Here is a 24,337-nt window from a genome sequence, read left to right as displayed (position 1 = left end):
CATTAAGCAACATGAAGTGATTTCAGCTTCATCTATTCTGGTTTGCATTTCTTGATTTTTGTGGGTGACATGTAGGCAGTTTGATGAAGGGGCAGCCGCGTAGTGACCAAATAACATTAAAGGGGCGCTCTCTATAAACGATGTGAAACTGAAAAACTAAATGTCCAGTTTCCACATTTTCTCTTTATGCCAAAATAAAAAGAATAAGCTCTGTGAATGCTGAAGTCTCGCTGACAGTCACCAGTTTATTGTTTGACCCCTTTTAAGGAAGCGTGCACATCTGGGTAATTGGCGTAAACTGCTGGTCCATGCGCGCTCTGGTACATTGCTTCTCATCAGCTTCCTTAGAGAAAGCTTTACGAACTCCTCCTCCTTCTCTTCCTCCTCCTGCTCCCTCCTCCTCTCCCCTCACCGTGCGCTCTGGTCCTCCTCTGCGCGCTCTTGGGTTTCGCCTCGGAGAAACTCCGACGGAGCTCTGGATCGCCAAAACTTCACCAAATCAGTTTAGAGGTGTCGGGCTTGGGGCCGCAGTTGTTTTTTGTCGGGGGTTGGGGTGTCGTGATTTAGTTGTTCTTTCACAGTTTAATCATGGAGACTCTCAGAAGTCTCCTCGCGCTGCTGTGCGTTTTCATGGCTGGAGCGCAACTACAGCAGGACCAACGGCGCAGAGTTGCTGGTAGGTTTGCTGAAAACATCTGGTGCTTTCCAAGCAGATGTTCTAGTGCGATTCTTTTGCACTTGAAGTGTGTTTATTATGTCGAATGCAATGAAGTCGTGTGTTTGCTGTATTTTGGTGCACTAACAACTAAAATGATAGAATCCTAGTCCGCTATCGTTTTACCTAATGGTCATGTGAGGTGTTGGCTGTAAAGCAGACTGATATGTGATGTCAGAGTAGCTGAGAACCTCAGGCCGGCTCCCCCACCGAGGTGACAGGAGTCATAGGACAGGTGTTTGTGCAAACAGCCATGTTATAGATGCAGATAGTCTGCTGAGGTTTCCTACCTGTATGACAAGATCAGCCAATGAAATGATCTAATGTTGCTCATTATAATGATCTGTAGGCCTCTGGTGCTGAAGTAATGACTTCTGCTGGTTTCACCAGTCTTGAAGCTGATTGTTAACACGTTTAGAGAAATCTAAGCAGCTAGAAATCACATTAGTTGGATCATTTTTTCGTTCTTCTTCATTTTTTTTTTTAAATCGTGGGATTATATTTGGTGATCACAGTCATTGATTATCTGCTTTGTGAACAGAGTGTCCTGTTGACCTGTTCTTCGTCCTGGATACATCTGAGAGTGTTGCCCTCAGAAGGACACCAGATTCCTATTATATTGACCAGATCAAAGGTTTCACCAAGGACTTCATAGATCAACTCAAAGACATGTAAGAAACACACACACACACACACACACACACACACACACACACACACACACACACACACACACACACACACAAATTACCTTCAGTTCTGGAGGAAGTGTTCAGGTACCAGTAAGGAGCACTGTACAGCATACTCGGATACACTGTGGGCGTGGCTACAGGTGCAGAGCCCTTTTGACCTACCCACCACACCCACCACTTACAGTGGCTGCAGTTGGGGAAATGTAACATAGAGTAACTTTTAAACACCTGGGCTTAGATTTTTTTTAATCAAATGAAAGAACTCTGCCAATCACTTTTATATGAAATATAATGGGATGAAAGTGTGAAGCAGAATGAAAAAGAAATACTTCCCTCTGACTATGACTGTGATTGAATCTGCATAGTTCTGGTCCACCCCTGCCTGTCTGTACCATGTTTGATTTTAATACCATTGCTTATCCAGGCGCCACCGGTGTGACCGCATCCTGACATGGAACTCAGGAGCGCTGCACTACAGTGACGAAGTCATACTGGTAAAGGAGCTGAGTGACTTGAATACCGAACGCAATGCCCTGAAGACAGCCATCGACGAAATCAAGTACATCGGCAAGGGCACGTACACCGACTGTGCCATCAAGAGGGGCCTCGCTGAGCTGCTCATTGGGTAATAACAGCACACGCATAGTTTCATCCTGAAATAATAAAGACGCTGACAACATTTCTGAATGTGTTTGCATACGTGTGTACCTGCTTTCAGGGGATCCCATTACCATGAGAACAAGTATTTGGTGGTGGTGACTGATGGACATCCTATTACTGGTTACAAAGAGCCATGTGGAGGTGTGCAGGAGGCAGCTAACGAAGCCAAGCTACACGGGGTCAAAGTGTTCGCTGTCGCCATCTCACCTGACCAGGAGGTACAACGCACACACACACACACACACACACACACACACACACACACACACAGATAATTTTTTAAACTTTGCACAGCCGTGCATTGCTCAAATACATTTTGGGGGAGTTAAGGTTTGGCCTTTCATTTTCACTAAAATCAGTTTCAGTCTTTTTTTCATAGGTTTATACTTACATAGCCATGTGTACATGATAAAGGTTATTTGATCTCTGATGAAAACATCTGTTCTGTTTTTTTAAATTGTGAAATATAAGGGATAAGTCTTATGATTATAAACCAAATCCTGTTTGCAAATGCATTAAGACAGAAATGTCATACTAAGAAGATGTTTTTCTTTGGATGATCTGGTCAACTCAGCTTTCTGATGCCATGTGAAGCTAAAGAGCGTAGTCCACTTTTTCCACTTTTTCTCTTTTTCTCAAGTGTTCAGATAATGAGGTCAGAGTGTTAGCTAAGGCAGCTCTAGGCTCTGCTGGATATCAGTAAAAGATGAAACTTCTAATATGGTTATATCAGGCTCATGGCTCTAGTTGTAAGCACAGAAGCTCCTCCCACCTGTTTCTGTTTCTGAGCACCAGCCAATAAGAAGAGAACAGGCAGTAAGGAGGCGGGAGGGATGCTTAATTTCAGACAGGTCATTGAATTGGTGGGCTGTAGGATGACTCGGTTAAAGATAAACAAGGCTTGTTTAGACTATGAATCATGCAAACGTGGAGCAAAAAAAAAAAAAAAAAAGAGCATAAAAGGTCTGCTTTAAAGACAAATCCAGCATAACTCAAGTGTAAACCCCACAGCACAGTGAAACAGTTTAAGAAAAAGTGAATTGAAGAAAATAGAATTCTGGAAAAACAAATTATTATCTTTCCAAATGTTTTTGATTCCACCATGGCTTCTTTAGATTAAACAGATATACAGATTAAACTCTGCATGCACTGTATTGAAAATGCTTTTTTAAAATGTGTTCTGTTCACAGTCAGTTAAAAACAAGTATTATTAATCTTAATACCATGTCTCTGCGTGGTGGATTTCACAATTTTCCTCTACCGGCTAATGTCAGGAAGAACATGTTGGCAGATGTTAATCTTAATCATTCGGATACTAGTGTGGCCAGAAGGGAAAATCGATGCTTCTTTCCGGCTTGTAGATAAAGATGTTTGTGTTTGATTTACAGGAAGCCAGGCTGTCTCTCATCGCCACAGACCGCAACTACAGACAGAACTTCACTGCTGCAACTGATGACATCAAAACCAGCAAGATGGCAACCATTGAAACCATCGTTAACATGATCGTACGTCTCTTCTCTTCTCTTCTCTTCTCTTCTCTTCTCTTCTCTTCTCTTCTCTTCTCTTCTCTGAACATTTAAACATTTGGATTTCAAACTAACTCCTGGTTTATCTCTTCTTTCCAGACAAATGAAACAAAGGATGTGGTATGTCCAATTATTTATTTTTATTCAGATAAAGTTAACTTCACTGATTGCTGCATGCTTTGCTGCAGAAGCCGGCCTGGGTTTTCTCATGTTTGGGGCTGGGAAGGCTGGCTAGAAAAAAAAATGTCACCAATAATGTTAAGCTCTTGTTTGTTCAAACATATTTTTGGCTGAGTAAATATTAAGCACTCTGCTTTTAAAGAAACAGCCTGACATCTTATTTGTATCTGATGAGCTCTGCTGATTCATTTTGAGTCAAAATGCAGTGTTTAAAAACCAGGGTTAAAGTTTGGATGTTTGGATGCTTATAGTATCTTCACTGAGATGTAAACTTCACTAAACAACTTCACTAAACAGGAAACTAGGAGAGGTCACTGAGGACACACACTAGATGCTACAGTCACCACATCCAAAAGCTAATTGAGATTACTGCGATTACTATTAAAACTATAATTGTTTTGGTTTTTACCGCTGTGTGTGTGAGAGGTTCAGGTGACACCAGAAAACAGTTTTTTTGTATTTCCAGTGTGATTGCACCTGCCTAACAGCATGTCTTACTTTGATTTGAGCAAAACAAATATCCAATGTCAACGCACAGACACACTTTTCATTTTTTAAGATCTTTTGTTCTTTTTTTCCAGTGTTGCTCGTTTGACTGCGTTGTAAGTACTACTTTTTTTATTTTATAAGTCACAAGCATGATTTCTCTTTGGACTATATTTTTGGAGCTAACTTTTGTTTGCCTACAGGCTCCTGGAGGGGACAAAGGACCAGATGGAGAACCTGGCTCTGAGGTGGGATAGCTGTTGGGAAAATTGAGAGATGTAGTTATGTACAGATCTCCAACCGTCCCATTTAAACTTTGTTGACTAACCTCCATCCTCCCCTTCTCTCTACAGGGAGAAAGAGGTAGACCAGGGATGCCAGGAGAGAAGGGAGATATTGGTGAAGTGGTAGGTGGCTTCCTCCAGTAATAAGCATAAAAAGTATGTGACATCCAACACTTGGTGCACCTGCTGAAAAAACTGTCTGTTTTTCCCATTTCTTTCTTACAGGGCAGGATTGGCGACTCTGGTCCTGTCGGTTACAGTGGAATGAAGGTACAGTGCACTTAATAAAACATGCTGATAGATTGGAGCTGGGATCTAAGGGAGCCTTCATGATATTTTGAAGCAAAGTATTTACTTGTTTTTTTAAATTTTCTGCACTATGAAGTAAACTAGAAGGATATTAGTCCTGCTCCAAGTAAATTAATATTGATTTCTCAAGAGGAGGCTGTCTGGTAACTTCGAGTATGTGTATATTTGTCTAGTCACGACCGCTGACCCCCAGTCAGTTTTCCCACCTTATCATTCACCTCATCCCCCATGCTGTGTAATAATAATGATGTATGTGTTTCTGTTTCTAGGGAGACCGTGGCCCGAGAGGAGGAAAGGTACTGTCAGATACCCCAAAATATATATTTTAATAAGATTCAGTTCTGTGCTTTAATATTCTCGAGTGACTGACTCTGTGTTTGTGTGTTTTCTGCAGGGTGACAGAGGACACAAAGGCTACAAGGTGAGCTAATATTGACTTCTTGTCTTCAGAGAGAGAGGCCGTTGTACCGACGATTGCCCTGCAATCTTATGGTTTCCTGTCGCTTTTATTCTTTCTATTCTTTCCATCTGTTCCATCTTCTCAGGGAGACAAAGGTCAAAGGGGAAAGGATGGAATCGACGGACGCAAGGTGAGTAAAGTCCGGCCATCTGATGCATCCATCTTTCTCCTCTCAGATGCATCCGTTTTTTAGATGTTTTTGTGTGTTTTCTCCTTTAGGGTGAATCTGGTTTCCCTGGACTTGCTGGCTGTAAAGGCTCTCCTGGACAAGACGTGAGTTTAAATATATACATTGAACCTGTTATGACCTTTAATCGAGCACCATTAACACTCATGGCCAAGTGCAAATGGGAGCTAATCATGAGATCCATGACACTAATTAGAAAAGTTGGAAATGTGCAATCAGATGTGTAGATATTGGGACAAACAGAGTTTATGTTTTGTCTCAATTACACTCTTGAACACTTTAACACACCCTCAGATAAGCCAATGCTGTTTTCAGCGTCTTTGTTTACAGATTAGCCGTTAGCTATTGTGTGCATGCCTAGGAATGTCGCTCTCTTTCTTTTTATTTGGTCCAAACACTAATTCTGCCTGGTATCTTCTGAAGCCAGCAGACCCAGAGCATGTGCTACTTAATCTTTGACTTAGTTTACATTCTTTTCTGTCAGACTGTTTGGATGAGTCCATATAGCTGTACTGTAAACATACACACACATACATGAGCTTACAAGTACGGCAGCCTCCAAGATGGAGTGTTACCTCAGCTGCTTCTGATCATGCATTGAAACTGTCTCTGTGTTGTGTGTTTCCAGGGCTCGCAGGGAGAGCATGGACCAAAGGGAGACCCTGGCTCTTATGGAATTAAAGGAGGAAAAGTAAGAGAGAAGGAGTTCTGGGTGCTGGAATTTTGTGTGGCCTTTAACGCCCTGTATTAAGGTGCTGTGTGCTCATTCCAGGGAGATCCCGGGAGGGACGGCGAACCAGGACGACCTGGAAACTATGGACCATTGGGCCCAAAGGTGAGTCAGCGTACAGAGAAACACAGAAATGACGAGAGATGACAAAGCAGGAACTTTGATACAAAATTAACCATGTTTGTCGTGACAGGGTGATCCAGGCCCTCGTGGTCCTGACGGGGACAAAGGAGAGCGCGGCGAAGATGTAAGTGATAAAGCTGGATAAAACCAAAAAAAAAAATGAAGTTCATGACTTTCACTGTAGCTTCTATAACTTTCTGCTATGTTTGCATTTCAGGGATTACCAGGGAATGATGGACCTGCGGGCGAGAAAGTAAATATATTGACTTTAAAATGGTGTTTTTGTGTGTGACAGCTACCAAAATGCACGTTACCGTCTCGAAAATCTCTCGTAGGGGCTACCTGGAGAGAAGGGGGAGCAAGGTTCCCGTGGAAACCGAGGCCCAAGAGGGGAACCGGTAAGTGCTGATAAAAGGTTTAGCCCCAGTCCCTCACGGGCCTTCCCCAGTTCAGCATTTTCTCCTCAGAAATTCATGGGAAATTCAGTTTGGCACGTGTATAGTGAGTCCACTGTAACCACACTGACCTTAATGGAACAGTTTTTATGTAATTCCTCATGTACTCCCACTGAGCTGACTGTTTTTTAAAGCCTGGCTCTGTCTGCGTTCATTGTGTTTTGTTACTGTCTTGAATGCCTTTAGTCTAATTTATATATTTGTTCTTTTCCTTGCCAGGGGGATCCAGGACCCCGCGGAGAACAAGGGAGGGAGGGCACAACTGGCCCCAACGGCGCCCCCGTAAGACAGAAACACTCACTCAAATATGAGCAACCATGCAGGCATTCAAACAGGCACGAGCAGTGAGCGGCCCTGCTTACAATGCTGCGTGGTGTAGCACGGCACAGCCCCAACTATAAACCACTCGCTCTTTCTCTGGAATTATCCTTTTTTTCCTTTCGTAGGAACATGTTAGTGGGTGCATGCGCACATGTGAGCAGTTGTGCATATTTCATGTTAAGTGGGGATAAACTGGCCAGGTTTTCCAGAAGTAAGACCTGGCTGTGTCCCCGCAGTGCTGCCCACTCCTCCCTGCTTTAACCCCAACTCCCCTCCTCTTATTCTCCGTTTTACTCCTCCTGGGAACATCAACAGTCACTCTTTCCCCTCTGACTCAGTTCTTCTCTCCGTCCTCTCAAGCCAAAGCCTCACCATGGTTTTTCTTAATAAGGCACCAGGCAGTGTAATAATAATAATACGTTACAAGCATCAGCCGTGGCAACCTCAGTGATGTCAGAGCGTTCAATGGCTCTTTTGTGCTTCTGACTGTGCTACTTTCCTTGTCAGTGAACACTAAGGAAATGATTAGTATGGAAAACATGGAATAACGGACAACCGGAATAACGGCATAGCATTACTCTACAGGAGTGTTTAACAGTATTTTTTGTGTGTTAACTAGAATATAAAGAAGCGCTGTGGTGTCTTTGTCTTATTGCTTGAAAGTCCAAAACCTAAATATCGTATACGGCATTTCAGATTGATCCAGATGTTACCAGATCTTAGCAGTGACTTTTAATTGTTTCACATCCTACTGAATAATGTTACAATGCAGAGAACATAATTTCTTTTTTCACTGATCTCCAGGCGATTATCTGCTCACATAGACACAGAGATGGGAAGAGTTGAGTAAATTGTGAAACTTTTCCTCAGGCAAAGACTCATGGGAAGTGTAGTTGTTAAATGGTGACACTGTTAAAACTTTATTTTTTTTAAAACCCCCTTTTTGTTATGTACAGTAAAAGTGTTTAAACAGTTTGTCATTAATGTTGTTGTTTTCCAGGGTGAAGCTGGCAAGCCCGGGCCTCCCGGGTACAGAGGAGATGAAGGCCAAGCCGGATCAGAAGTGAGTCCAACAAAACAAATGTACAGGTTATAATGAAAGTGCAGGAGTGTTTGAAGAGTTTGTTGTTCCTCCATGAGCGAGAGGCTCCTAATTGAACTGCCCTTTATCTGCCAAAATTAAAACTGTAATTTTACATGAGAGACTTTTTTGGTCTGCCTTTTTGTTTAAAGTTGACGAACGTCAGAAACAAACTGGGACTGTCTCATACTTTTATGTCATTCAAAGTAATAGTAAAGATTTGACACTGTGTTTTCAGATAGCAAAGGCTAAAGTGCTACAAACCCGCTGATGTAGCTTTAAATCCATAAAAATTTTGTGAATCAGCTTTGTTTTCATTTGTCATGTCTGTTGGTGGTTTGATGCTCGTTATCACACAGTCTAGGCAGACAGATGCTGCACTTTTGTTTGTGTTTCTTTTCTGATTAATCACATTTGGTTTTAGAGCTCACTGAATCACATGGTAAATGGTAAATGGCCTGTATTTGTATAGCGCTTTTCTAATCCCTAAGGACCCCAAAGCGCTTTTACACAACCAGTCATCCACCCATTCACACACACATTCACACACTGGTGATGGCAAGCTACATTGTAGCCACAGCCACCCTGGGGCACACTGACAGAGGCTGCCGGACACTGGCGCCACCGGGCCCTCTGACCACGACCAGTAGGCAACGGGTGAAGTGTCTTACCCAAGGACACAACGACCGAGACTGTCCAAGCCGGGGCTTGAACCGGCAACCTTCCGATTACAAGGCAAATTCCCAACTCTTTGAGCCACGATCGCCACATGATTATTATCATCACGAGAGGCTGCCATTTACTTTCTGATTTAGAATTTGAACTTCAGTCTGATCCCACTGATGTGATCAGGGAGAGTTTTTTGGGTGTTTTTCAGATGGAAATTTCAAGAAATAGAACTGGTTCACAGTCTTGGTCCACACATTAACTCAAAGACACACACACACACACTCAGTATCTGTCAGCAATATCCAAATGTTTTCATGTTGCATTTCATGTGTTTCTAATCTCCTCATTCCTTTCTTCTCTCAGGGACCCAAAGGGCCGAGAGGAATCAAAGGAGCTCCAGGAGACAGGGGCCCTATGGGAGGGAGGGTGAGTCAGAAAGGGCGGAGACAGATGTGTGCTATCAATCATAACTCCGGTCATGTGTATGTGCAGATGGAGCTGTAAGTGTCTCTCTTTCTTCTTTTCAGGGAGAGGATGGCGCTCTAGGAAATGGCACAGAAGGTTGTCATGGTTTCCAGGTAGGTAGTTAGGGCATCTCAAGTGTGGAGCAGCTTTCTCGCTGTAACTATGTATATTTTTGATGCTTATGTGGTTTTATTTTTTAGGGTTATCCTGGGCCCCGTGGAGACCCGGGTGAGCCGGTAGGTTCTTTTTTTTTTTTTTTTTTTACATAGACAATCAGGGCACTTTTTTTTTTTTATCTGAGATCAGATTTTGGTATGCATGTTTGTTAGAGGCAGCGATTAACTGAGCTAAAATTGATGTGCTTTGTTAGCCCTTTTATCATCATTATCATTATCTGTCTTTGCCAGTGCTCCCCTGTAACTGTTTATATCTGCCGTGCATTTATCAGGGTGGCAGGGGGACGCCTGGACCCAAAGGAGATGATGGCGAGCCCGGAAATCCAGGCCCCGATGTAAGTCCAACTCTGACTTCTTTTCCCTTTTTGAGTTGCTACTCGCTCTTGATCTCATTTTATCTTTCCTCCATTCCTTTCTTGGCGCAGAGAGCTGACAGGATATGAGTCACACGGCTACTATTTTAAACATATTTTCATATCTCCTTATTTTTTTGCCGTCTTTTAACACGTCTCATACTACAAAGTGACTTTTTGTCTTTTCTGCTTTTCATAATTTTTTTCTTTTGTAGTCTAGAAGTATTTTGCTGCTCTTGTTTTTCTGTCTTTCTCCCACACTTTCCTCCTGTTCAGCAGCTGGAAATGCTTTAAGTGCTTTTGAACACATTGGGGATGAGGGCTTTGAGCTGATGCAGCTGTGTATATGTCGTTGTCAAGGCTACTAGGAAGTGAGCAGAGATGATGAGGGGACTGCATTACTTTTTTTCTGGATTGTGTGTGTGTGTGTGTGTGTGTGTGTGAGAGAGAGAGAGAGAGAGAGATTATTCCTGTCCTCTGTAACCCTTGGTTCAACTTGGCCGTGTTTACATTTAAATAATTTCACTTCCAGGGTTCGAGTTTCACAGCTTAAAAGTTTCTATCCATACGTCGGTGCACCCTGACCTTTTCCTGCAGAACAGTCACACTCTGTGAGCTGTGGATTTACAGTGCCAGATCAGTTTACCACTCATCAAAGCTTTCTGTTACTGCAGCCAGGGCAGGATAAGATGCCGTACAATTCACCCAGTCACCCAATATTTTACTAAAATTTGCTTGGTACTGTAGTAATGTGTCAGTAATGTACATGATACATTCACTCTGACAGCAGAGTAATGGGCATATTCTGTTAAATGAATACATGAGGCAACCCAAATTATCTGGTTAGCTTAGCATAAAGCATGAAGACTAGCTTAACTCAACCCAATGATACTTGTTTGAGGTATGCAAAAAGTTCAACAAGAGCTCAAATTTTATAGTTTTTAGGGACTAACCTGGTACATAGATCAGCATTCTGCACAAAAGATAGATATATATGAGCTTTTAGAAGTGCTAGTGGGTGCATGCTGTCATTGAACACACAGGAATTAGTTTAGCAGAATTGGTGCTAACTGCTAAGCTAACCTGTTGTTGCCTGCAGCCTTGTATTTGGACAGTGGTCCAGTGGTGACTGTTCTCTCATATAGGTTTGCAAAACAAGTCCAGTTAGTTACCAAAATGGTGCACCATTTAACAATGGTTTAATTTCCACACCGCACCCTGTATCGGTCCATGACAAAATCGTAGACTAAAAAAAAACATAGTTAAAATAATTAGATGCCATTTTTTTTATATATCTCAGTGAACAGAAAGAAGTTATTATGTTCCACTCATTCTCAGAGGCATGCATGCATTTCTGTTTTCTTCTTATGTCTTTCTTCCTAGACAGTGACTTTCTTGTTTCCACAAATTCTCAGCTGTTCACAAAAAAGCTTTTTGTTGGATGGTGGAAGGCTGTGAACGGCGTGTGGCTTTCCCGCCTATTTAAAGTTGTGGCTAACATACTTTTAAGATCATATCCTGCAAAAGGTATGACAAACAGTCGCATCTGGATGTGATCGCTAAATATAACGCCATAAAATCAAGCCTATGATTTGTCTGGCTGTTTGTGTAACTATGGATGATGTAGTTCATGTTCATTACATCCTAGCATTTGAAGTTGAGCAGTAATTGGAGTCACATGCATTGTGCGCACATGTATGTTGAGATATATATGCGTGTGTGTGTGCACACGTGTGTTCCTATTTAAGGCTCACATCTGTTGGCATGTGTGTTAAAAAGCCAGATGGTTGTCATTACCATCTCCCCAACAGCCCTTGTGTCTCTGCTGTATCTGTCCACTGTAGGTAGATGGTTGTGTTGCAGGACTGCAGATCTGCTGGTTGTGACTTTACACTGTGAGCTAGTCCCTTTTGCTTACACTGCTTCCTGCCTTACATGTCACTCCCAATCAGAGTGTTTCTAGGACAGACATTTCTCCAATAATGATCTGTAATATTTTCATTCACATTGTTTATGCAGTCGTTTAAAAAAAAAAGGAGAGTAAATACACTTTTATCCAAAATCCCTTTAAAGCACACAAGCACCCACTTTAAAACAGTTTCTGCTCTTCTCGTGTGTTTGAAAGATTTTTTTTTTTTAAATCTTCTTTTATTTTGGTGTCTGCTTTCAGTTTTGGATTATTGTGAAATTCATTTCAGCTGCCTGCCATCATTCTCAAATTTTTAAGTGTGTAAAAGTATCTGTGGGAACGATGTGGTCATTGTCCTAAATCAATTTGTTTAGCTCTCTGCGCTTCTGCAGGCCGGGCCACAATCTCACAGCGATCAGCTGTGGGTCAGGGTGCAGCAGCTGCAGGGGCTTTGGCTCCTTTATCCCGCTGCATAGTTAGGTAGCTGGCCCTGATGAGACATGGCACAGCACTTCAGTGGATATCTCCAAGATCAGGCAACAAACTCGTGCTTACAATTTCTGAAACTGTGTGTGGAGCAGGCAGGAATGCATTGTCTTTGTATACACAAAAATAAATGACGGTGCTCCACTTTCTCCTTCTCCTCCACTTCTATGATATAAACTACCACACTCAGAGACAAAACTCTTCTGAAGTTTTACATTTATTACTTATTTCCATAGTCAAGCACAGAGTCATAAAAAAGTAAACAAATGAACACACACACTAATCAGGTTGTTTTGCAGTCAGATAATCACTTATACAGTAAGTCAGTAAGAAGGTTTTAGTTGGACTCTGGATCTTAAAAGTGTGTGCCACTGCAGCTGTTTCCAGTTTGGACAAAACTATGAGCTGTGGTTATTGTTTAGCAGTGCTTTGCCACACAGCATTGCACGTTCATTGTGATTACCCATATGGAAAAGATATGTATAAATCTTATAAAGTTTGTATTTGTCTTGTGTGAAACTTGTATGAAAAGCATACAAGAGTGAAAACAGATATAAGATCCATTGAAAAATTATATAATGAAACTTGTATGTTTTGGATACTTACTAAAACAATACATGAAAGTGGCCACTTTCATGAGTAAATCATATAAGTTTTTACTATTTCTTTTCCATATGGGTAGTGTGTAAATCAACTTAGTTTCTTTAAATAGCTTTTCATCCTGTAATTTGAAAAGATTTACAATCATTTATTTCAAACGAGAAAAACAAAACAAAGGTGTGACCCTTTCTTTTAATCTCCATTCATTTTCTCTTTTTTGACAGAATAACGAACCAGGGCGTCTAGGACCAAAAGGGGCCAAAGGTCACAGAGGGCCCGAGGGCAGGCCGGTAAGAATATCCACTGAGTGTGCACGTATGTTTGTGGTGAATGAATGTGTAAAACATAGATTCATGAGCAATGCCGACATAATATTTTTTCTGTTAATGTTATTTGTGCACTTGATTAGTTAATTCATTAAAACATTGATTCTTCTTAATAGGAAAGAAATACAGACTTAGCAGGCCTTTAAGAAAGTGAGCTAACAAGAGCACAGCCAGCTGTCAACTCTGTCCATTTCCATGTTTCAGACAGACACCACAACACCAAACCACATGCTAAGAGATGGAAAAAAAATCATTGCTGTTTCCTGAAACCTTAAACTTTGTGGTGTTGCTTCATGTGAAACTATAAACAAAGCTTAATCTAAATATGACATTAATCTAAATGATCGCACGCTCTCTGAGAGGAACCACTACTCAGGACACATTATGTCCACTACTCAGGACACATTATGTCTCAGGACACATTGTATAGGATCTAATCCTCTCCACCATGATGTCTTCTATGTCTTCTTCTCCACCGGTTCCGTTTTCTGTCTTGTGTCTCTGTGCATATTTTGTATGAAAAGTTTGCGTCATGTGCTCCGAGTGCTGTTCTTCTCCTCTACAATTAACGGCTGTCTCTCTCCCTTGCTCTCTTTTCCTGTCTTTCACATTCTCTAATGTGTGTGTGCTAGTCTGGTGTCTTTTAGGCAGAAACGAGTGCTCTTAAACGGAGCTTAATGTCGGCTAAAACATAACAGATGGTTTTCCTACAGTCGAGAAAAAAAAAAAAACAACTCCCAAAATTCTGTGGCAGTGAACTTTTGGACGTTTCAGATGTTTGCAGAACGACAGTGGCGAGCACGAAATGTGTGGGCGCGGATTGTGGGTTCAGTCATGGTGAGAACCTTGCGTACAGTCAGAGGAGTAACGTCTTTTTCAAAGAAGCCCCCCATATTTTTTAATTCCAACTAAAACACAAAAACTTTCCTCTGTCATCTTGAAGCCAGACCAGATAGACCTTTGGACAGATTTAAAAAAAAACAAAAAAACAAAAAAAACCCAGACATTTTTCAGGAGGATAAATCACTCAAGTCTCCCTATCTCCTTTTCAGGGACCACCAGGGCCTCCCGGACCACCAGGAGCCGATGTGAGTATCAAGATAAAAATTGAATCAATCCAATTAATGTGAGCCTTCGCCCTCAATTTAGCCGTAGCACCAGAATGCTAACACACTTAATTCCCCCTTGAGGCTGTGCAAGTTTTGCATCTGCAACTGATACTGTATGTTCAGTCCAAAGCCACACAACCAATTTCCTGAACACAAAACCCCATAGCCGCTCACTGGCTTCTAAGTAAAATATCACGTAGTCATGTTTTCATTTTCTTCTCCTTTGGAGCGGCTCAAAAGCAGTCAGGGAGCTGGCTGTGTGTCGTGTTTGTATATTATGTAATGTGATGTAGGTCTGCGGCCATATTGTAATGTATCCTCTGCCTCTCTCTTCAGGATTGTGAAATTCTGGATATCATTATGAAGCTCTGCTGTAAGTTTTATGACTTAACGGTTTGCATTCTTGAACACCCACTCACAGAATTTAAATTCTTTATGTTAAAGTTTTCTCTGTCATTCATATGTATGTATATGTATATATATATATATATATATATATATATATATATATATATATATATGTATATATATATATATATATATATATATATACATTACAGTTACAGTGGTGAGTGCGAATATTAAACATTGCAGATGTTTCAGATAATGAGGTCAGCATATGTACAAGTAATCCCTGTGAGCCAAAAGTTAAGACCTCAGATTGTCAGTTTCAGAGTCTTGGTTTGTATGATGTCATAAACAGGGGATCTCCCTAATGTGGTCATCTCAGGCAAACAGCTCTGACTAAGAGAACAGAAGACCTGCTGTTCGAAGCTTCTGGTTGTCAGGATCACCCAGTCAGAAAAAAGGATGGCTTAAAGTCTAGACTAACTAAAAACACGTGTATAGCCTCTTCGATTAAAAACGAACGTCATCCATTTAAATCTGATTTTTAAAAAGTCTCAGTGCAGTCTGGGTAGTGATGTTGAACAGTTGGAACAGTCTTGGACTTTACATTAAGATAAACAGGGAGTTATTCTGTTTATGCTTTTCAAGCTGATTGTACTGTAACTGAGGAGGAAACCATACTGGGTATCAGTCAAACTGGACATCCATATCCAGCACTAATTTCCCATCCCAGTATAGGATCTAATCCTCTCCACCATGATATGGTGATGTTTTACAGAGGGGAATTTAGAAACCTACTGTGAAAAAGTAGGTTTGTGAAAAACTGAAAAAGAAAATTGAGGAACCTAGACTTCAGTGGGGTTCAATGTCATGTAGACTGGGCAACTTTCTCGACTGGAGGGCTGTCTAGGTTGATACACCAACGCAAAGCTGCATGGAACTCAACAATAGTGCCTCTGGTTTATCAAACTGGGGTGATGTTTCTTCTTTTTAAGAAGGGAAAACAAGGTTGTGGTCCAACTTTAGCAGAATCAGCAAACCTCAGCTCTCTGGGATGTTCTTTGTTAGGGTGCTTTTGGGAGAGTCTGTCCATTGGTCGAACCTCAGATCCACGAGGAACAATTTGATTTTCATCCTGGTTGTTGAACATATGACCAACTCCTTTTCTTCTCAAGGATATTGCATGTATTTTATGGACAATAAAACAATAAGTGTGTCCTCAGTGTGTCCTCTGGGATTGCTTTAGTAGTATGAAGTGTCTGCCCTGCTGTCATGGGCCATTCTGTGCCTATACAACCTTAGTAACAGCTTGGTTTGCATTGCCAGTGCTAGGTAAGAACCAGCAGGTTTGCACACAGATTTTAGTTATAAATTTTATGGATAGGTAATTTTTGGTTATTGTCAAGCAGAGGAGGGTTTCTGGTTTTGTGGCCTCGGGATCTCCTCTGCTTTTGCAGTTTATAGCCCAGTGTGAAACAGCAGGAATGAGAATTAGCATTTCCAAGCCTGAGGCCATGGTTCTCAGCTGGAAAAGAGTAGAGTGCTCATTCCAGGTCACAAAGGAGTTGCTGCTCAGGTATCGCAGGGAAATGGACAGATGGATTGGTGTAGCATCAGGAGTGGTGCAGAGTGCTGCCACCACATCATTGCTTAGGCTACTGCAAAGATGAGGCAGTCCAAGTCTCTGTTAGACTGCTGACCCTGTGTCCCAGACCCTGAAAAGTGTTGGAAAATGAATGAATGGATGTTGCTCCACTAACAGTGTTTAACGAAATAAGCATCTACTGGTAATATAGTCCTCTACCATCATTCCTTTTTTTAAAAAAAAAAAAAAATCCAAATAAACTTTGTGTTTAAACAGTTAGACATGGTCCACAAACATCTGTTTATGCACATCTGCTGGCCATCATAGGTCTGTATCTGAAATATTCTTAAGAGCTTGAAAAAAAGAACACAACTGGACTTAGAGACGCTTCTTCATCGCTAAAAACGAAAGGTGGAGAGTCTCAGGTATTTAATGTCTACTGAGTGTTGTCTCCTTTGGAAATGATCCTGAGAGCTGTTGTTCTGCTACTTGACCTGCTACTGACTATTGGTCAATGCCATCAGCGGTGTTTAAGACTGAAACTACTGTGAGACCCTGCCCTCCTCTTTCATGTGACCTATTGATGTCACTTGAGGTGAGGTGAGTGGGGGTTGAAGCAACGGGGAAGGGATCTCAAGACAGTGGCTACAATGTAGCAATGGACATAGGTGGCCTCCTTTACTGGTTTTACAAACCATCTGTCTACTCGGTCCAAAATATGAACATTGTCATTGTCCTTTAAGTACAAGTGTACACCTGAGGGTTGTGCTGTTGAAATGATGGGAGGTGAAACGTTTTGACAAGCTAAAGAAGTTAAGACAAGCTCTTAAGACTGCCATGACCTGGATGATGGACAGACATCTGACATACTGGTCTTAGTTGGAGGTTGCTGGTCACTTATGGACTGCTGAGCTGATTGAACTGGCCGGTTGTCATCTTCCTATTTGAACAGGATCATGACCAAATGTTTGCTTTCGGAGGTTGTAAGTGTTGGATGTATTGGACAGTTTTGTGCCCAGCATGAGAGGATTTTATATTTACCATTGTTGACATGAAGTCCAAAACCATTGATTCCTTTTGATTTATTCATTGTTCATAACCAGCTGCGCCATTGGTATATTCATTCCATCAATGCAGCAAAAGTATCATAAGAGACGTGCTCAAAACACAGCCACAGTCCCTCTGTTTCTTCACAACAGGAAAGATGTTAAGGCTAATATTGCTTCCTTTGTTTCCTTTCAACTGGAAAGCCAGATGCAGAGCAGTGTGGCACAGACACTTGTAATGATAGCGTTTGAGTTTAAATCATCATCCCGGAAAAAAAGTAACAGCAGCTTTCCTTAGGTCATAATATGGAGTAAACATTGAGGATTGTTTCACTTTTTTTCACAGAGTATTTCAGGTATTTTAAGCTAGTGCTTTAATAGAAGATGGCATTTATTGCATTTTGAGAGCTTCAAGTTTTTAGTTTAAGAAAAGAACAGCTAAAACTGAACCAAAGCAAAGCTGATCTTACACAGTCTTAAAATACAAATATGGTGCAGGAAATTGATATAATAGGGCCACTTTAAACAGATGGCCTTCTTTAGCTCAGTGCTAGGCTAACCATAATGAAAACCCAAGCAGCTTGTATCATGCTACATTTAACATTCATTAACTTTGATTTGTGTTTTTTCCCCCCCATGCTCTTCTAATCACCCCCAGCTTGTTGTGGTGAGTTTGGAGTCATTGCCTATATTGTTCTCCACTGTCTGTGGCTACTTTGACGATTAGCCTTTATGAAATTATTCATGTGTGTGTCTCCAGAGTGTAAGTGTGCACCAGTGGACCTGGCGTTCATCGTGGACAGCTCAGAGAGTATCGGTTCTACAAACTTTGCTCTTGCCAAAGACTTTATCATCACAGTCATTGACAGGCTGATAAAAGACCAGCAAGTCAAGGTAACATCCTCCTTTAATTTATCCTCTGTTTTGACAGCATAGCATTTCATATTCTTCACCTTTTTCCTCTACCACCACCTGTCAGCCACATGCTTGACCTTTGTGGGATTTGTTGTTTATTTAAAATCATTCCAAGAATGGTGCTAAAGCTATTTTTCAGAGATGTTACGAAATACTCGCCTCGAGAACAAACCTCAAAATAGAAAAGTGTGAATGAAAGATATTCTCTTGGGTTTGGAACATGCTTTTACGTGTCTCCAGTGACTCTCCTCTCCCAGTTTGGTTGCAATTAGTCAGGATGGGTGGGACACAGAAATGTTGACAGAGGAAAACACACACAGACCAAAACACACAGTCACCATGCAGTGCTTTGGGGTTTTTTTCTTTCCAGTTTGCCGTCAACGAGTCCACAGTGAGTGTTGTCCAGTACAGTGGATCGAAAGCCCAAGAAGTTGTCACACTAGCCTCAAGCCTCATCGAATTCAAACAGTGAGTTCACACACCCGTGCGGCAGGAGTCTCTGGCTTTCTTTGTTCTTTATAAATGTACTTTAAGAATTTTGCAGTGCAGTAAAAAATGAGACAAGGGTAGCATTGCAGATGTTTACGCTGATAACACAAACATTATGCAGGAGCAGGTAATAGATAATAGGTATTGATTTTCCTGTATAACTTAGATTTCTAACTAACAAGGCCGCTCATTCTCTTTCTCTTGATAATATTTTCTTTAAAGTTATAAGACATTTTCGGGTCAACTTGAAAGAAATAGATGCAAACGATAATAGTATATTTCAAATCCCCATATACCAGGATTATTCCCTAAATTCTGCCAATATAAACAAAAGCAGTGGATATATGTAAGTCGTTTTTAAAGCGTTTTTAAAGATAAAATTAGAAAGTTTGACGAACAGGTCAGAGGTCCAAAGTAACGTCCCCTGTATGCCTTTATGATGCTCTCAATACAAACAATGGCAATAATGGACAATGAGGGACTTTTCTATCCTAAAAAACAGCACTAAAGATCTGATCAGAAATAGATCTGTCGCTGTTAAGTTAAATACACTCTAAGTGGTAATTACTTATCTGGAAACAGAAATAACTGTTTAAATGTATAAAATGAAAGAACCTTTGAATACAGCATGTTGTATATTTTGCCTTATGTTTCAATGTTAAGCACGTTTTCTTTGTGTGTGTGTTTGTGTGTGTGTGTGTGTGTGTGTGTAGGGCAGTGAGAGAATTGGAGTGGCTAGCTGAGGCCACGTACACAGGCGAGGCCCTTGATTTTGCTTTGAGCAAGACAATCAATGTCATGAGGAAAGAGAACAAAGTCGTTCTCGTTCTCACTGATGGACGCTCTGATATCGACAGAGACAAGACCCCCCTCAACGTACTCTGTGGTAAAGGCCTCCAGGCAAGTGTGACACACTTTGAAACACACACTGTAGAAGGTTAAATCACATCCCTGTACAGGCAAACCTAAAAGGTCCCTGCTTCATCTCCAGGTTGGTGGTTTAGGAGTAAAGGACTACTCAGGCCGTGAGCCCAACAAAGAGCAGCTCGACGACTTGGCGTGTAAGAGTGACCCCAAACCAGGCTTTTCCCGCGTGCTGAATAACTTTGCTGAACTTCTCGACGACAATTTCCTGCAGAACCTTACAGACACAATCTGTAAAGGTACAGCACAGCTCCACATATTTAAATAACCTATGAATGCACTTCTTATTTAGTTATTAGTGTTGTTTTAGCAACACCGTATTCACGATATACAGCGATATCCAGGCGTCTGTGTCAGTTGCGGTGACAGAGAAACATTAAAGACTTCTTTGTAGTAACAAAACAACACGCCAGTATCTGATCTTGCAGTTATTTAACCAGCTGGAAACAGTAATTTGGAAATAAACTGACTTATCATGTGCTTTCTGTTACAGAGAAGAAATGCCCAGACTACAGATGTCCCAGTAAGTCTGATATTCTTTTCCAATACACAGTTACACTGGGTTGTATTATGTTTGTACTACTTTACTGGGTTTGACAATGTCTTACGTCCCTCATTCAGAAATCAGTTGTTCAAAGCTATTTTTGTATAGCACCTTTCGTGCAGGTTAGTGCAGGTCAAAGTGCTTCACAACTGTCAAAAAGACATAATAAGGAGGAACAAATAAATTATATAATAAATTAATATGCACCAGACAAGAAATAAATCTAAATTTGAAATGGCCTATAGGTAAGATAAGAGTAAGTCAAATAAAGCTTAAATCAATTTAAAAATAGATATTAAAATATTACATTAAAAATGTAAAAAAAAATAAACACAAATAAAATAGCAACAAAAATACAAAGTTAAAGATATAGTTAAAAACATAGAAAGTTATTTTAAAAAATCAAATAAAACATCAGTAGGACATGTAAGAAAACCCCAAATCCAATCTTTTCAGCATAAAAGATTGGATTTAAATTTCTTTTTAGCAATTTCAAAAACCTCCTGCTGTTTTAGCGATGTGGGTAAAACCTCATGGCTGCCTCTAAACATTTTCTTCCTCCACACTGGAACAAGAAAAAGACCTGAAATACTTTATATGCCATCAGCACGTGAGACATAGATACTGGAATAAGGCCACGAGGTGCTTTAAAAACAAGTAAAATGATTTTGAATTCACTACTGACAGGCAGCCAGTATAGACGTCAGAATCAATATAATCTTTCTCTTATTTCCAAATAAATGATCTAACTTCTGCTGATGTAACACATTTTAAGTCGACCAGATAGCAGGGCATTACAATTATCCAGCTTGGTTGGCATAAAAGCATGTTATCAGTTTCTTTGTGTTACTCAGACCTAGAAAAGGTCACACAATTTAAAGCAGAAGGAAGGAGATTAAGTGACAGACCCCATATGAGCCCTGACGTTCAGATCAGAGTGGCTAGAGGTAACTCTGAACGAATTCCCTTTTTCTGTTTCCGTCTCTTAGCTTTAGGCTAAAATTTAGTTTTAGTTACTTCTGCCTCTGCCTCACCTTTTCTATATTATTTTAAGGATTGTTTGAAAAACATACATCTCAACACAGTCGCGTTATTCAGTGAATGAAAGTCGAAAAAACCCAGACCAACAATAAATTAGAATCTGGATGTTAAAGACATCATAAATAAATGCTGTGTTTCTCTCTCCTGTGTTGTAAATCTCTGACCAGATGTGTTGCGTGTATTATTTCTGCTTATATTGCAGTCTCTTTTCCTCAAAGTACCGATATTTTGGTGATGATGGACAGCTCGGCCAGCGTAGGCCAGAAGAACTTTGAAATAAGCAAAACCTTTGTCCACCACTTGGTTGATCGCTTCCTGAACGCAAGCAAGCCGCGTGGTGCCCAGATTAGAGTGGGTGTGGGCCAGTATAGTCGGAATGCTCGCTTGGACGCGCCGCTGGATAACAGTTCGATGGTGTTGTCTGAGAAAATCAAAGCAGCTACCTTCCAAAACAATGACACCAGCGTGACCCAGGCCTTGGAGTTTGCAATCAAGACTTTAACCCCACCGGAGAATGTATCAGGAGGCAGTAAGAAGCTGGTGCTCTTCTCTGACGGCAGGTCTCAGGGCATCACCCAGCCTGTCCTGGAGAAGCGTGTTCGCGAGGTGGCGGATGCTGGTATTGAGCTCTATGTCATCTCAGCTGGCACCCAGGTCAACGAGGCTAACCTGCGCACTCTGGTGAGCAGAGGACGGCTGGCCGACATCACATACGCTCAGCGCCATCTGTTCCGTCTCCCAGACTACCCATCTCTGCTCCGTGGGGTCTTTTACCAAACCGTCTCCCGCAGGGTGTCCATGCCCTGAATGGGCATACACCATACAACAGGACTAATACGCTTTACATTTTTAGTCCAATGATTATTCAGTCTCACTCATTTACAGTACACTGTGTTTAAAAAAGAAAAGAAAGTCGCAAAACGACTAATGATTGTGTGGCTGAAAAAATGTAAATTTCTTCAAAAGATTACCCAGAAACTTTTTTTTTTTTTAACCCAACTTGATCCTCCAAGGCGGACCATGTTAGGCTGTGTACAAACCCCGGTGCCTTCACTGAGATCATAACCAAACGAAGGTATTTGACCTAAACCACCCACTTTTAGAACTTTCTGCCTTGGAGGTAAAGTTCAGGGTAAAAAAGTGCCAAATAAATGGGTAACTCCGGTCCTGGAGAGCCATCAGTATTAGCCCGTGTCTATTTCTAGCTTTCATCTGCATTAGGCTGATTTCTACTCAGGTATCCCTGTATCACTGTCAGCTCTGACTTCAGCTTTAAACAAGGCTCTTTGAAACGGCACTTACTTGCCTCTCCAGGACCAGACCTCCTTCCCTTTCAAGGATTGTGTTTAGAGTCTAATGTGGATTCTTTTTTCTTATTTTCATTATAGCTCTAGCCACTCTTTCAAGTGGTGTCAGATCTGTTGTGTGACAGTAACGCAAAATGAAGTGACCAATCACAGCTGTGAAATGATTTATTTTAAACTCCACCTCCATGATCTTTAAGTGTTAACTTAGTCCACAATTGGAGAAAACTCACTCTGTTCATTATGTCAAAGTTATATTAAATCACCAAAACAGGATGTGACATCAGATAGCCTGCTTCACCAGAACTCCCCAGCTGGACCTTACCTGTGTGGTTCTGTCTGTGAGCATGTGTGAACCCTCTCAGTGTGTGGACATCATTTACATGTAAATGTGTGTTCTACACAGAGCCTCGGGGCGTTGGTCCATAAACAGCTGTGCTATGGTCGCTGGTTCAAATAATAGAGTAATGACAAAAAACTGTTGTTTATTGTCTGTGGATCAGAAAAGCCTCCGTTTCACACACACATACGCTTACACGCATACATTGGTTCAGTGACCTTGGAATCTGCCATGGTGGAAACCTTGAAAATAAACATGGCACTTCTCACACCTACCCACACACAGAAAAATACACACAGCTTTTTAGATCACCTTAAGTGGAAGTTCAAAGTTGTTGTTATCTTCATTGGCTCAGAGTCACTGAGCTGTTGTTGTTATCTGTGGTGCTACTAGTTTCAGTGTATCAGCCTCTACCCTTTTTGTTAAAGAAGATATTTTTACCGTGGGGATGCACAGCCGCAGTAGTTTCATAAGAGCTCCTTCAATAAAGGTTGCTGCACCTAAGTGTGATTGTTTTTGTCCTGTACACACACACTCGCAAAGCTAGTTTACAAAAATCCATTCACACATGTTCATGTACCTCTACTGACAATTCTTTGGTTCAGATTAAAACATTGAGGAGAAAAAATAATTTTTACATCTCTAGGTAGTGTTATAAAACAATGCATACATTTACATTGCTATGCAGATGATACTCAATCATATTTATCTGTGAAGCCAGTAATTAGTTAAACTACAGACAAGTCTACAGTACACAAATGACTGAATTTCCTGACTGAATTTCTCTTCACCTAGACTCCAACAAATTGAGGTTATTGTACCTGAGTCCTAAAAATCTTGGAAAGCGTGGTTTCTAACCAGGTTTCTACTCTGGATGGCATTACCTTGATGTCTTCTAACAGTGTGAGGAATTTTGGAGTCATTTTTGAAAAGCTAGTCCATTTGGGGCAGGGATAGCTCAGTAGGTAGAGTGGTTGCCCCATAATCAGAAGGTCGGGGGTTTTGACTCCACTGAACGGCTACCCTGAGGTACCCCTGAGCAAGGTACCGTCCCTACACACTGCTCCCCGGGCGCTGCATTGGTGGCTGCCCACTGCTTCACTGGGTGAATTGGTTAAATGCAGAGGAGTAATTTCCCTACGGGGACTAACGCATACACATTATTTGTTACTCATAGGCAGGAATACTGTGATTCATTACTGTCAGGCTGTTTTCAAAGTTCCCTGGAAAGTCTTCTGTTGATCCAAAATGCATATTTCTCCCATATTATATTCTCACCATTTGCTCCCTGCTAAATCAGGGAATCAAATTTAAAATCCTTCTCATATAGAAGGTCTTGAATAATCAGGCCCCATCATAACTTAAAGATGCCATAGTGCCTTATTATCCTAACTGAGCACTTTGTTCTCAGACTGCTGGCTCACTTGTGGTTACTATGGTATTTACTATGGATGTTGATCGTGGCCGGTGGCTGTGGCTACAATGTAGCTTGCCATCAC

The 24,337-nt window shown here is 41.2% G+C and overlaps 1 protein-coding gene across 1 annotated transcript; it reads left to right on the top strand.

Annotated features, from left to right (window-relative positions):
- Positions 1–388: 388 nt before the first annotated feature.
- col6a1 (collagen, type VI, alpha 1) lies at positions 389–23,342 on the top strand. The gene is made up of 35 exons (XM_087831788.1): positions 389–676; positions 1,257–1,386; positions 1,832–2,032; positions 2,126–2,285; positions 3,456–3,572; positions 3,693–3,713; positions 4,355–4,375; positions 4,463–4,507; positions 4,613–4,666; positions 4,769–4,813; positions 5,122–5,148; positions 5,247–5,273; positions 5,398–5,442; positions 5,532–5,585; positions 6,128–6,190; positions 6,272–6,334; positions 6,423–6,476; positions 6,570–6,605; positions 6,688–6,750; positions 7,027–7,089; positions 8,129–8,191; positions 9,242–9,304; positions 9,406–9,456; positions 9,544–9,579; positions 9,792–9,854; positions 13,092–13,157; positions 14,246–14,281; positions 14,639–14,675; positions 17,940–17,948; positions 18,042–18,175; positions 18,567–18,664; positions 19,399–19,585; positions 19,677–19,848; positions 20,103–20,132; positions 21,397–23,342. Exons 1-35 carry the CDS (start codon positions 589–591, stop codon positions 21,999–22,001), a joined length of 3,027 nt encoding a protein of 1,008 aa, XP_087687914.1. The 5' UTR covers positions 389–588; the 3' UTR covers positions 22,002–23,342.
- The last annotated feature ends 995 nt before the right edge of the window (positions 23,343–24,337 follow it).

This window comes from Neolamprologus brichardi, chromosome 18 (assembly GCF_056152115.1).
Source record: "Neolamprologus brichardi isolate AB-2024 chromosome 18, ASM5615211v1, whole genome shotgun sequence".
Classification (NCBI taxonomy): domain Eukaryota; kingdom Metazoa; phylum Chordata; class Actinopteri; order Cichliformes; family Cichlidae; genus Neolamprologus; species Neolamprologus brichardi.
This window is presented reverse-complemented; position numbering and strand designations above follow the sequence as displayed.

Bases quoted from the DNA above. Each gene is read 5' to 3' on its own strand.
- col6a1 (XM_087831788.1), top strand. From the start codon at position 589: ATGGAGACTCTCAGAAGTCTCCTCGCGCTGCTGTGCGTTTTCATGGCT. The intron at 5,149-5,246 runs GTACTGTCAGAT...TGTTTTCTGCAG, and splicing joins GTGGCCCGAGAGGAGGAAAG to GGTGACAGAGGACACAAAGG. The intron at 9,305-9,405 runs GTGAGTCAGAAA...TCTTCTTTTCAG, and splicing joins GGGGCCCTATGGGAGGGAGG to GGAGAGGATGGCGCTCTAGG.